Here is a 15053-nt window from a genome sequence, read left to right as displayed (position 1 = left end):
TGCACAGCACTACACACAGTTAAATAATCACTAGACTCCCACACTCCCACTACACTACACTGACTACAACTAACTACAGCAATCACTCACTGACTAGCTAACTGTGTACAGTATAAGAGCAGTGTTAGCAAAAAAAACGCTTTGTTTTTAACACAATAAATGCACTTGCTCAAACAACAATGGCCTGGAGATAATCCTCTCAGCACCACAGTCTAGCAAGGACAGAGCTTTTCCATCATGGCCGCCGCTTTATATTCAGGAGGGGAGGGCATAGCTCCCCTCCTGTGATTGGTTGCTAGGGCCTGGCTGGGGCACTCTGATTGGCCTGCAATGTGTCACTTCCGCATAGTTTGACGCATTTCCGCAAACCACGACTTCAGCACCGGGTTTCACGAGCGTGAATGCGGATTTCTGTCCGCATTCACGCGAAGCCGAAGTAGATTTTCGTGGTTGAAAATGTATTCACGGATTTTCGTGTCCGAGGCGGAATGCGTCAAAATGGTCGTGAATCCACGCGTAAGCGTGATCACGACCTGGCGGTGAGCACCACTGTTTAACACACACACGCCAATTTTTTATAAAAAAAAAAAAAAATTACAAATAGTTAAAGCTTGCAGTGTAACCTATTATTTTAGAAAGGATGGAATGTGTTAAAGACATAAAGACAAAAGTAAAAATCTGGACACCCAAATATGGTTTTGTGATGGGACTGCATGTAGTTGGCCATCTGCCAGAATACTAGCATTCAGTAGTGCTGACAGAACTAATTCCATAAGGCCAGTCCACATATGTACAAGCCAGCCGCAATATTAGCATACACACAGACATGGTGGTGATTGAAGCTCCTTAATATTCTGGACGTCACCTTGCTGTAGCCATTACTGTAGCTGTAGCCATTACTGCTATTATTTTGTGTTTTCCCTCACAGCGATTACCTTGTGCAGCTTGGTTTCTAGGCTACTTCTGTCTTATTACACTCTGTGGACAGCTCTTTAACTGCATGACACCTCGTGCTCAGAGCAAATAAGAAATCTGAAGACAATCTCAGGGTCATACTGTGTCAGTTAACCAGCCAAGTATCACTCATATTGTTCTGATTTGTGATGTAACTCTATATTTCACGTAAAACTGTATTCGAGAAAAACCTGAATGCTGACCCCTAGATTCATATACATGAACAACCTATGATCTGAAACAGAATGCAAATTCTGATCTATATTTATCCCCATTCACCATATGTCAATTCCAGAGGAGCCTAGTTAAGACCCAAGATGACACCCAGCATGCTTTATACATAATCTACTCTAGGCAATCAGCCAGGCAAAGTAGCAGCACTAAGAAACCAGGACCAAGTCTGTATGACAAGAAATGGCTCACAAGGAGCTATGGTTATATATAATACCCTATTCCAATTATGGGATCCATGGAAAGCATTTGAATCAATGGATGTTTTAATCTCTGCCTTGTGTTTCCCAGGGGTGCTCTGTTTTAGCTCCCTAAAGTCCAACATGCCTGTACAGCCTGGACCCTGTGATGATATGTCAGGTGATTGAACTACACATCCATCTGATCCACATTTTGGATGCTTAATGTGATATTTAGCATCAGGATATTTACTATATTCCACATCAGGCGCACAACTTCAAGTGGTTATGTTCCCTTAAAGTGAACCTCCGGAGTTAAAATCGACTCAGCAGCACTGAAAAGGCTCGGTGTTTCTTTAACAGTTTCACAGTATCACAACTTTGTTTCTCTTATACAAGCCTCATTTTTAGCTGCACAGAAGAAAACTGCCCGGGCTTTTTTCCCCTGATGCTGTGCAAAGCATGATGGGATTTTTGATGTTGTTGTTCTCGTTCTGCTGTTTTGGTGCAATTTTTTTTTTTTGACATTTTGAATTTGACATTTGAAGCCTAGCGTGTGCAGCTGGGAGGGGTAATCAGGACACAGGACAGTTGGAACCGTGTCTCCTGCTCCTTGTCACTTCCTTTCAACCAAAAAGATGGCTGCCCCCTAGAATCACAAACATTTGCCTGTTCTTTTAAAACAGGGTGGGTAAGAGATTATATTACCTATCTATTCTAATTAACATAACTAATGTAACTTGATGGCAGAATGTTTGTTTAGGCTGAAGTTCCCCTTTAACCATTTAAGGACCATGGACTTAAACCCCTCTAGTGACCAGGCTATTTTTTACAAAATAGGCCACTGCAGCTTTAAGACTCCAGTAACGTAGCATAAAACCTTTAAAAGTAGCAAAGTAGCAGTAGAATCACAAATGGTGGGGTGTGAGCAGGTGGGTGCTCAGCGGAAAACAGATGGAGCAGCTAACAGCTGTTCATAAGTCGGGGACAACCTTTACACGTCAAACTTATGTTACATATCACTTTAGGGTCGCTTTAAACCAATATACTTCCGTTTCCAGCAAGGCAAATTTGAAAAATATTTAATGAATAGAGAGGTACCGATCAGAGCCTCCAAATAAATGAGCAGACAAGCTGGAGTGGAGCCACATAACATGTTATTTCGCACTGCACTGTAGGAGACTTTATCTTATTTCAGCATTATACTGTGTCCCAGCTAAGCTTGCCCCTTGTGAATGTGCTTGAGTAAACCCTGTCTATATGCCAGGCAGGCACCCTTTCCTATAGCACCAGAGTCCGCTTCTCCTTCTCTGTGCCAGAATAACCATTTTATGCAGATCCTGGCTTTGCCCAGGAAGCCCCCACATTTTACCTGTCATTTTTAAGTCTGCAGGAGAAAGGGTCTGTGCCTGATACATCCTATTATAGTCACAGACTGTCAACTTGTCTCTAGAGCAAAGTCACACAATGCACCTAGCACCAAATCATTACAGAGATCTGGGATCTGATTATATTTTGCTCACTAGTTCTGATTGACATGCTGTGTGTAGTGTTGTGGTACACAATGCTGCATTAGAAGATTTTGTGTCAGTACAGCCCTTGCCCAGTGCCACACAGCTTGCAATGCTTGACTTGCTTGTCACAGATAATAAAAAAATATATCAGCAGACACAATATTGAAAGGAATACAAGTAAAAACAGTTGAAGTGGAAATCAAAGCTAAACTTTTTTTTTTTACTTTTTGGATATCTTGGGAAAAGAAAATAAGAACTACTCCTTTTTCCCTACTTACATCATGTCACTTATCACTGTATGGGAGGGGTGATATTTGCCAAAGCACTTAGCAGGGTAGGGGGGACCCTTCCTCCCAATCTTCTTATAAAAGTATCTTAGACATACTTTACAATCTTCTTTTAGTCTCAGTTTACATTGGAGCTAAAATGTGTCTATTCTATGGATCGGTAAAAGGACAGGTCAAGGGATCCAATGTTATCAGTAGGGACCATTTACACATTTGCATTTTCTACGGATCTGTTGGATCCTATATGGGCAAAATTGCAAAATCCCAACCTGCACCATTTTTCTGGATAAGCAGATGTGTTTCCAATAGAACCTATGATTGAAACGAATCCTTTTATGGACTCAATAAGGACCTCAACTGACCACCAGAGTGGATCTTGCACTTTTCGCTCCACCTGGCTGTTTGCAATTGAACCCCAGTGTGGACCTAGCCTAAAACTTGTGAAATGTGGGGGCCAGAATGATGGGGGAACATGCAGTTGTAAACAAATGTTAGTGCTAATTTTGAAAATGAGGAGGAAATAATTATTTGACCCCTCACTGATTTTGTAAGTTTGTCCAATGACAAAGAAATGAAAAGTCTCAGAACAGTATCATTTCAATGGTAGGTTTATTTTAACAGTGGCAGATAGCACATCAAAAGGAAAATCGAAAAAATAACTTTAAATAAAAGATATCAACTGATTTGCATTTCATTGAGTGAAATAAGTTTTTGAACCCCTACCAACCATTAAGAGTTCTGGCTCCCACAGAGTGGTTAGACACTTCTACTCAATTAGTCACCCTCATTAAGGACACCTGTCTTAAAGGGATACTGTAGGGGGGTCGGGGGAAAATGAGCTGAACTTACCCGGGGCTTCTAATGGTCCCCCGCAGACATCCTGTGCCCGCGCAGCCGCTCACAGATGCTCTGGCCCCGCCTCCAGTTCACTTCTGGAATTTCTGACTTTAAAGTCAGAAAACCACTGCGCCTGCGTTGCCGTGTCCTCGATCCCGCTGATGTCATCAAAAGCGCACAGCGCAGGCCCAGTATGGTCTGTGTCTGCGCAGTACACTCCTGGTGACATCAGCGGGAGCGAGGACACGGCAACGCAGGCGCAGTGGTTTTCTGACTTTAAAGTCAGAAATTCCAGAAGTGAACCGGAGGCGGGGCCGGAGCATTGGGGAGTGGCTGCGCCAACACAGGATGTCTGCGGGGGACCATTAGAAGCCCCGGGTAAGTTCAGCTCATTTTCCCCCGACGCCCCTACAGTATCCCTTTAACTAGTCACCTGTATAAAAGACACCTGTCCACAGAATCAATCAATCAAGCAGACTCCAAACTCTCCAACATGGGAAAGACCAAAGAGCTGTCCAAGGATGTCAGAGACAAAATTGTAGACCTGCACAAGGCTGGAATGGGCTACAAAACCATTAGCAAGAAGCTGGGAGAGAAGGTGACAACTATTGGTGCGATTGTTCGAAAATGGAAGGAGCACAAAATGACCATCAATCGACCTCGCTCTGGGGCTCCACGCAAGATCTCACCTCGTGGGGCGTCAATGGTTCTGAGAAAGGTGAAAAAGCATCCTAGAACTACACGGGAGGAGTTAGTGAATGACCTCAAATTAGCAGGGACCACAGTCACCAAGAAAACCATTGGAAACACATTACACCGCAATGGATTAAAATCCTGCAGGGCTCGCAAGGTCCCCCTGCTCAAGAAGGCACATGTGCAGGCCCGTCTGAAGTTTGCCAATGAACACCTGAATGATTCTGTGAGTGACTGGGAGAAGGTGCTGTGGTCTGATGAGACCAAAATAGAGCTCTTTGGCATTAACTCAACTCGCTGTGTTTGGAGGAAGAAAAATGCTGCCTATGACCCCCAAAACACCGTCCCCACCGTCAAGCATGGGGGTGGAAACATTTTGCTTTGGGGGTGTTTTTCTGCTAAGGGCACAGGACAACTTAATCGCATTAACGGGAAAATGGACGGAGCCATGTATCGTGAAATCCTGAACGACAACCTCCTTCCCTCTGCCAGGAAACTGAAAATGGGTCGTGGATGGGTGTTCCAGCACGACAATGACCAAAAACATACAGCAAAGGCAACAAAGGAGTGGCTCAAGAAGAAGCACATTAAGGTCATGGAGTGGCCTAGTCAGTCTCCGGACCTTAATCCAATAGAAAACCTATGGAGGGAGCTCAAGCTCAGAGTTGCACAGAGACAGCCTCGAAACCTTAGGGATTTAGAGATGATCTGCAAAGAGGAGTGGACCAACATTCCTCCTAAAATGTGTGCAAACTTGGTCATCAATTACAAGAAACGTTTGACCTCTGTGCTTGCAAACAAGGGTTTTTCCCACTAAGTATTAAGTCTTTTATTGTTAGAGGGTTCAAAAACTTATTTCACTCAATGAAATGCAAATCAGTTGCTATCTTTTATTTAAGGTTATTTTTCGATTTTCCTTTTGATGTGCTATCTGACACTGTTAAAATAAACCTACCATTGAAATGATACTGTTCTGAGACTTTTCATTTTTTTGTCATTGGACAAACTTACAAAATCAGTGAGGGGGTCAAATAATTATTTCCTCCACTGTATATATACACTAAACCTGGTGCGTCTGTGGTCTAGGCATCTTATGGACCTTTTCCCCCACCAATTATGTCCCTGCATGCGTTTCTTGTATCTTTTGTGTCATCCTGTGTCCCATTGTCTTATTTCTGTTCCTCTGTGTGCTCCTCTGTTCCGCTGTGTCCTCCTCCATCCCTTCCGTCTCTGTCCACCTGTTTACCTCAGTATCTTTCTCCATCCCCGTGTCCCTCTGCAGCTAATGGAGCAGCTAATTTGTAAACACAGGCTTTTAACCCTATGTCTGCTTCCATGAAAGCAGGAAGTAGAGACTGCAGATTTATAGCAGGATTTGTATCAGCTGTAACAAATAATTTTTTTTCTTTAAAAGGTTATTATGGTGCTGCTTATTGTTTAGAGCAGAGCTGAAGTTCTGAGTTTTAATAACGGCTGCACTGGTTCTTATTGCAGCCAGCTTGCACTCAATCCATGTTGCTGCTCTAACCCCATATGTAACTGTGGTAACAAGATGCCACCGCTGACAGTGCCTGCACGCTGACCTGCACTATTTACATAAATATTCCACTTATCAGGCTGGGGGCGCTGCCCCAGACGGCCTATTATGGCCACCCACTGCTCCCTGCAGTGATTGGCCTAAATGACGGAGCTCTGATCCCACCTTCCTATCAAGCAAGCAGGGAGCAGTGGGCGGCCATGATAGGCGGTCTGCGGCAGCGCCCCCCCCAGCCTGATTGGTGGAATGCTTGCTTAAGCCCTTTAAACCTGGTGAACGCTCTGCACCGGTTAATGAGAACGGCGCACACAACAATAGCTGCACGGTGTGAAGTGAGTGGTGTCATAGAAGGAGACTTCTGAGGGCACCCTTGACATCCGTGAGTAAAACAGACTTGGCGGACAAGTAGCGGCAGACAGTTGCAAAATGTTTGGCATGTGTTAGGGGACTTTATTTGGAGTATTCGGACTATAAGACGCAGTGACTTTTTCCCTCCACTTTTGGGGGAGAAAAAGTGCGTCTTATAGTCCGAAAAATACGATATATATATATATATATATATATATCTCAATCAATGCAAGTACATGAATGTATAGCACATTTTTTAAGCCAATGGTCTTATGAAATGAATAGCTCAATATTGAATTGAAAGGAGTGAGCCCCTTATGTTGTTTGATTTTAATCACTGAAGAAGCAGGTAAGACCTACAGAATGCATTGTTACTGTGGTTGGCCTTGAGCAACCTGGATTTGTAAGTAGCAATCTACCAGCTCTAATTTCCCATTGTTTTAAATACTACACTATATTGGCGCTCCTGGTGTTTTCTGTCTCCTTTTCTTCCCCAGTTCCTGGAGTTCGTTTCAGGTTCATCTACCAGACACACCTACCAATTACAACATACTTACTTTGCTTAAAGTGTATTTTGCTGCATCAAAACCAATTTTGTGTCATTCTGTTTTCTTATAGATCAAACAATGAATAAACATGATGGAGAAAGCAGTGCTGCAGAGAATTCTCATCTTATTAACCAGAAGAATAAGGAACAAAGAGCGAAGATATCTCCTCCTCTATCCGCCGCCTCTGCCCGTGTCAGGAACGCTGTGCTAGCCGCAGCCATATTCCCAGAATTCTTAAAAGAACTTGCAGCTTTTGCCCAGGAACATTCGGTGTTATATTATATGATAGGGGAGTCCTTTTAGAACGTGTATTTTATATATCTTTCCTGGTGACATGTTGTTATATTGTTTTATTTTTTATTTTAAAGAGTTTTATATAATATGAAAAAAGACCTATTATTTTCCATGCTGGGTTATTGCAATATAGTGATCAATTCCTTCATTGCAAGATTGCTATTTCCTGTAATACTTGATAGAAGATGGGCCATTGGGTCCAATTGGCTACGGTGGTTGTTTTTCCTTTTCTGTGTTGGTTTATGTGTAATACTTTTACATGTGTATCTTATCCTTTGCCTTACTCCTTTTTTCTGTGTTATCCGTGTTTGCATTCAGCACTTTTAGAGAAACCTACAACTAAAACTATTAATTTTTGATTTGGGTTAAGGTCAGTTATAGGTGAACATTATTTGTGCTTTTAAGCTATTTCCTTGGGAATATCCACTGATGACTGATCCCTGAAGCAAACCTGCACAACTCTCCATTGGCATGTGTTTTAGACTTTCTGACTGCGACGGGCTAGACACATTCCTAGAGATTCAGTAACATTTCACTATACTTAGCTACAGTCTGCTACTTACAGAAAAATAATAGACTAGTAGTAAACCTTTAACACTTTACCAGCATATTCATGGTAAGAGTGACCATTTGTGCCTGGCATGGTTCTGCCATATTTGCTAATTGCAAGTTAGATGGATACAAAACTTTAGTGGACTTCTCAAATCACAGTTGTTGCAAATAAGTGAAATGGTTGGTGTTGAGTTACTGGCAGCATTAGCTAAATCCTGACCGTGAGAGACAGTGGGGTTGATAGCACAAAGCCTACTTATTTTTTCACCCTAACTGTAAGAAGAGCTAATGCATGAGTTAAACAAATAAGGAGAGATAATTTAAGAGATAAACAGATATAGCCCATACGCAATTCACGTTTTCTCTTGGGAAATAAGATAATTTTTAATCTTCTATTTAAAATAACAGCACTTTGCAATTGAAGAATTACCAAAATTTATTCTGAGTATTTTCTTTCATACTGGTGGCTTGAAGTAAATCTGAAGTAAATTAAAACTAAAAAGACAGATACACACCTAAGGAGAGGGAAGGCTCTGGGTCCTATAGAGCCTTCCCGTTCTCCACATGGTCCCCTCCTTCCCCCGCAGGCTTCTCCATTTAAATCTCCCACCGCAGGAGACTTTGGAAGTCTTCGGGAGCCTGAGTCCTCCCTCCCGAAGACAGGTAGCTCTGTACTGCGCACGCAAGTACAGAGCGGAATGTCTTCGGGCGCCAGAGCACACCCCAAACGGAAAAGAGCAGTTTCCGACCGATTGTTTGGAGACTGCTAACGGGGGAGCTTGCAGGGAATGTGAGGAGACTGGTAAGGCTCTATAGGACCCAAAGCCTTTCCTCTCTTTAGTTGAGTATTTGTTTTTTTTATTTTTATTATGCTTCAGACTCCCTTTAAGAATAATTTTATTAATAAGGTGTTAAAATATCACCTAGGAGAAAACTTATGAGAAAAAGTGAATTGAATAAGGGCCTTACTGGAGAGATAAATCATGAGTAAAGTAATCTAAGGCCTCTTGCACACTACATGCAATTCCGATTTTTTTATACGATCTAACTTTTGATTCGGATTTAAAAAGTACTGTATGCTGCTACATTTTTTACGTTGTTCACAATAAAAAATCGGATCATATAAAAAATCTGAATTACATGTAGTGTGCAAGAGGCCTGAAGGGAACCTGAGACGAGAAGCATCTCAAGTTCCATACTTACCTGGGGCTTCCTTAAGCCCTGTTAGGGCCGATTGTCCCTCGGCATCTCCCTGGGTGGTGCCAGTCCCCGGCAATTCAGCCCGAAAGCCTGGCTGAGTTGTGCTTTGTTGCCCAAGTGCGGCCCCGGCCAGGCACGCTCCCACGTTGCGCTCCTGTCCCTTGGAGCGCTCTGTGCATCATCGGCTGCATTTATGACGCAGTTTGAACAGAGCCTAACAATTAGGAAGTAAGCTACCTATGAAGTAATAGTACCTCATTACAGTCAGTCAACTGATTTAGATAAAAACCTAGAAACCATATTTGTTATTATAGTCTTGAATGCTGATCATTTTTACCACCCCACCAATTCAATCAGTTCTTAACTGAGATAGAAAGGAGACAGAGCAGTACCATGGGACCAGTGCACTATACACTACCCTGGTCCAGACATTACCTGAGTTTGAAGAATTGTCTAGATAACTGATTTGTATGGGAGCTAAATACTGAGGCAGTAGACTTAAAGGGTACTTGAAGTCAGAAAAAAAGTTAAACACCTCCTTTAGTAGGAGGAACAATCCAGAGACTCCCCTGGCCTTCCTGTGCCTCTCCTGTGCTGGGCCCTTTTTACACTATTTAATGGTAATGTTGAATATTGCTTGTGGCTGCGCTCTCCCCGTGTACAAGTGCGGCTACACCACACAGGCGCAAAGTACAGCCCGCATCTGTGCACTAGCATGGAGCCGCTTGTGCATGGCTTTCTTCTCTGTGCAGGAGCAGCTCCAAGCTAAAGCGCAGCCACAACTGCTCCTGGCACCTGTGTAGTGCGGTCATGCTAGTACCCACGGCTACAAACATAAAGAGAATCCCATCCGGCAGTGGAGGGTTCATAGAGAATCAGCAAAGCCTCTGGAGCATCACTCTACAGTGGTATATACCTTTTTTTTTTTTTAGCCTTCAGGTTTGCTTTAAGCTTTGATTTACTAGTTTCCTCATAATTCTGACATCCACCCAAAATCAAATGAATGGCTTTGGAGAAAGGAGTGCTTTGTAAAGGCTATCTGTCCTGAAATAACAGGTTTGTATAAAAAGCCCTCTCTGTGCAGGAGCAGCTCCAAGCTAATGTGCAGCCACAAATGCTCCTGGCACCTGCGCAGTGCGGTCATGCTAGTACCCACGGCTACAAACATAAAGAGAATCCCATCCGGCAGTGGAGGGTTCATAGAGAATCAGCAAAGCCTCTGGAGCATCACTCTACAGTGGTATATACCTTTTTTTTTTTTAGCCTTCAGGTTTGCTTTAAGCTTTGATTTACTAGTTTCCTCATAATTCTGACATCCACCCAAAATCAAATGAATGGCTTTGGAGAAAGGAGTGCTTTGTAAAGGCTATCTGTCCTGAAATAACAGGTTTGTATAAAAAGCCCTTGATAGAGCAAGCCTTTCTTCTAAAGGATTAAAACCTTGAAAAGCTGTTTAAAATACATAAATATAAGATGTAAAATGCTGTCCAGTTTGCCGGCTCCTGACACAATTCTACTTTTGAAAATAATGGAAATCTTCAGAATACCCCATGAGGAGATGGACTAGTACAAAACCTGTCGTTCAGAGCTGTCAGACTAATATTACCTACTGTAAGTGACTGCTACATAGGAAAAAAGTTATTTACAGTTTATATTATTCTGGGACAAATGAAATGTACAACTTTTATGTATGTGTGCACATGTATTTTACAATTTTTCCCTATAGTGTGCATTGATTCTGCTACACAATGGATCTGAATCCCCTAAGATCCACTGTGAATAGCAGCCTGGAAGTGACTGTCAAAAGCTTCTCAAGGTGACATCATGATGAATTCCCATATTAATTGACATACTGGCATTTCTATTGAACAAATGCGCATTGTGATCCATCTGCCATACAACATACAGCATTACAGGTGTCTATTCACATGTCTGTATTTAGAGTTACAATGTATGTAATGAAAAATGACTGTCAACATGAGCCATTAAGAAGTGCCTTGCTCATTGCTGGGTATCATACTGACACTGACTGAGCATACAACAAGTTAACTGCACATCTGTAGTTTGTTTAAAAGGGATGTATACTGAAGTGTTTTTGTGCATTTGTTTTATTAATTCACTGTTTTTAAAAAATATATTTTTCTTATGATGGAACATATGAAATATTACAAATACGGTACGTTTTATTTTTTGGAGATCCACCTGCCAAATTTTACTACTAAGAATGTTGTGATCTGAAATCTCAGGTATCTCTAACATTGTGAAAGTAAAGTATCCAGACTAAAGGGACTGCGTCCCTACTGACCTCTATGGAGTGATCTCACTGTTTTTTTGTGAAGTAATGCAGCATACTCGGAAAATGACCAGGAAGATCTCCAAACAAAATTTGTGATAATTACCTGAATAAATAAAAATGTCAAAATGACTTCACAATCCCTTTAAAGCAACAATATAGAATTATGACCTTAAATAAAAGCAAACTAAATTGACTCTGAAGCTGAGCACACTTTACCAAAAATAAACCCCACTGCAACATCGGTACAGTTTGTCCATTTTTTTAGCTTAAAATAATCCCGTTAGTTCTATAAGTCTACAAAAGCAACACCTCCTTTGAACTGTTTTATTGGGTGTGGGCATCACGCCTCAGAACTACTCTCATTGGATGCATATGTTAAGGGTAAGTACAAAATCCAGGCACTCTATAGAATGACTGATGGTTAGTACTAGTAGCATAGCAATAGGGGGTGCAGAGGTGGCTACTGTACAAGGACCCCTGGTGCAGTCAACCACTTTATTAGCTCTTTATTGGTGCTAAGCTGGTAATGATCACCTCTATATGTGCGTTGATTAACTGTAACCATCAGTAGACTGTTCTCCTCCCCACCCTACACCTCTCTGAGAGTGCAGCTGTCCTCGGAAGGTTTTGGACTCCATATCAATTATGATGTACTAGTTACCTTAGCCCATTTAAAAACGGGCTAGGTCTGTCACTGCGCACACGCCCACTGCTTCTGGCCCCATCCTCCCCTGCAAGCCTTCAGTGTCTCTGCGTCCCTGCACATGCGCAGTGCAAAAAAAGCACTGACACACGGACAAAGCAGGACGCAGGGACACTTGCAAATTATATATAGAGAGAGAGCGCTTGAGGGGGCCCAATTTAAAACTCGTACCGGGGCCCAGAATTTCTAAGCTACGCTACTGCTGATGGTTTAAAGTATGAAAAGTCTGTGATGTTTCGAATATGTTCCATACTTTACTTGGGCACTTAATAGATCAAATAGGACAATTTCAAATGAGTGGTCTGATAATGAATGAAAAGGACTATGTAAGCAAAGTAAAAAGAACAGTCTGATAAGGCCTTTGTCTGAAACAATAATGTGCAGTGTTGTTACAGGATATAAACAAGAGGTGCAGAACCATCATACAGCTACCGTACTTGGGTTTTTAAACATTTTACCTTCAACAGCATTCTAAACATTGAAGGTAATCACACACAAATCCTGTGTACATCAATAGTTGGCACTGATTTGCTTTCTATATTCTATACTTTGTTGGTTTGCCTGTGGGTGTTCTATAATGCCTGGGCAATGCGCGAGGTACAAACCATTTCATACTGGTTTTTATACTTTGCCTGTAACGCAGCATTCTGTGCAGACAAGTGCTGTGCCGAGTTGGTTCCCGACAGATCATCTGTGGGTGGCTTTTCAGTTGTTTTTATGATCCCACGAAATTCCTGTCAATCATGAATTTTTTTGCGACTAGATGACTGCTGTGTAATATTAAGTCGGCAGCTATGAAGATGACTTATTAAACACTACAAACTTTGCGTTTTAAAATGAAACTGCGTGCACTATGATCTTAATGGCAATTTGCAACTAAACGAGGCTTCCAATAGGCAGAATGAAGTACTAAAAAAGTATGATACTGTAGTGATATATGCTGCAGAGTCATTGAAAATTTTCAGTGAAGTGGGCGGGCATCTTGCAGTGCCTTTTTACCTTTCTAGCCAGTTTTAGTTGTCTCAACAGTTCCTTTTAAAGCAGGCCTACTGTATATTTAGCTATCACCCCCCCCCCCCCCCCTTTAATTCCAGTTACCTCTTTTGCAATAGAAATTCAAGTTTAGCACTGCGTAATATGTTGGCGCTTTATAAATACAATAAATAAATAAAGTTGTTGTTTCCCAGGGCACTGGTCACATGACCCATTGCTGGGAGGAGGTTAGGTTAAAAAAATCCACTTACGTAAACTTAAAAGCTACTTCAATGACACACACATATTTACATACACAGTCCATATTTAAAAGTTCTGTATATATGACTGCTGTGGAAACTGACCAGCAATCACATGTCTATGCTGGAAAACTTTCATTAAATAAAGTGCCTTTGTATTTATACTTTTAATTGTCTCTGTGTTTCTGAAGATTATTAATATATTATATTACTATAACACCAGCATATTATGTAAAGCCTGGTACACCCCTTCAACTTTGATTGGCCACCTTCATGTAATGTGAGGGTTCACTTACACAATCTGTTCATAGTATTCACAGGGCCATATGCAATTCACTTTTTCACCTGAGTTTTCTCCTAGGAGATAATTTTCCAACATCTTTTTAAAATAGATTTTTGGCATTGTATAATTGAAAAAGTACCTAAAAGTAGGTGAAAAGGTACTATCAAATTTATTTTAAGCATTTTCTTGCTTGCTGGTGGCTTAAAAGGCATTTTATTGACAAGTTTAAAAATATCACCTAGGAGAAAACTTAGGAGAAAAAGTTAATTGCATATGGGCCCCAATCTTTTGAACCTCATACTACTTGGAGGTTGCAAAATTGGGCAATCAATGACCAATCAAAACTAAAGGTGGCTACCAGGCTTTAGGGAGCATACACACATTTTTTGATTGGCCAATGATTGGTCAGTTTTACCACTCCCATGTAGTTTGAGAGCTTACCTACACAATTTGTTTATAGTATCCAAAATCGGTTAGGCCTCATACGACATGGAAGTGGTAAAATTGGCCAGTCAAAATTGGAATTGTGTACCATGCTTTAGGGAAGGTTTTGCTGATTACCTACAACTATCGGGAGTGGGATTTGCAGTAATTTCTGAAAAATAATGTTTATATAGCGCATGGTATGGCAGCCACATCTGTTCTCATTAGTCGGTAGTTGGGATGCATAAAGTTGGTCAAACTAAGAGTATTAGTGTAACATAGTTCGCCCCCATTTTTTTCTTAACAGATTTATTTATACATTACCTGTGTCCCTGCAGTGCCTAGTATACCAGAAGGTGCTGATTGGAAGTAAGCTCTCTTCAGCTTATATCTCACTCCTCCCTGCTTCACCCTCATAGAGATGTGTGGCCGTGGCAACAGCAGATTGGTCATTTGAAAATGTAGTTGCTTTCCTCTGGCCCAAATCCTCTGACATCACAGTTACTGACAGGAGTATCAGGCCAGTGGAAAGCCGCACAGTTTGGATCCATTTCTGAATGATGCCTCAGCTGTTGCCACGGCAATGGGTGTCAGTGAAGGAGGAGTGACCTATAAGCAGAAGAGAACTTACTTCCAATCTGGACCTTCTGGTATACCAGGCACTGCAGGATACAGGTGGGACACAGGGAATGTATACATGTTTGGGTACTTAGGTATGTTACCATCTACCGAATTTGACTGCCCCTTGTTTAAAAGATGTTTAATCTCCTTTGAAAACCTACATATCGTTGGAAGGTGAGAGTCTTGGCTTCTATTTGCCCGATGTACAGCATCAGTGCAATGCATCATTCTTGATTTAGGGGGTGATGAATGAGGGGTGTTCAGTCATTTGAAAGTAATATTCCCCACTTTACTGGAATCATTGTCCCATTGCCCGCTTGT

General features: G+C 41.7%; 1 protein-coding gene across 1 annotated transcript in view; it reads left to right on the top strand.

Moving 5' to 3' along the window:
- The window catches only part of LOC137570395 (FHF complex subunit HOOK-interacting protein 1A-like), a 285196-nt gene extending 271627 nt beyond the window's left edge, over positions 1–13569 (top strand). The window contains exon 11 of the mRNA XM_068279077.1: positions 7199–13569. Within this exon, the coding sequence (XP_068135178.1) occupies positions 7199–7431 (233 nt within the window). The 3' untranslated portion in view covers positions 7432–13569. The remainder of the gene's footprint in view (positions 1–7198) is intronic.
- Positions 13570–15053: the final 1484 nt, after the last annotated feature.

Source organism: Hyperolius riggenbachi, chromosome 1, assembly GCF_040937935.1.
Source record: "Hyperolius riggenbachi isolate aHypRig1 chromosome 1, aHypRig1.pri, whole genome shotgun sequence".
NCBI classification, from domain to species: domain Eukaryota; kingdom Metazoa; phylum Chordata; class Amphibia; order Anura; family Hyperoliidae; genus Hyperolius; species Hyperolius riggenbachi.
This window is presented reverse-complemented; position numbering and strand designations above follow the sequence as displayed.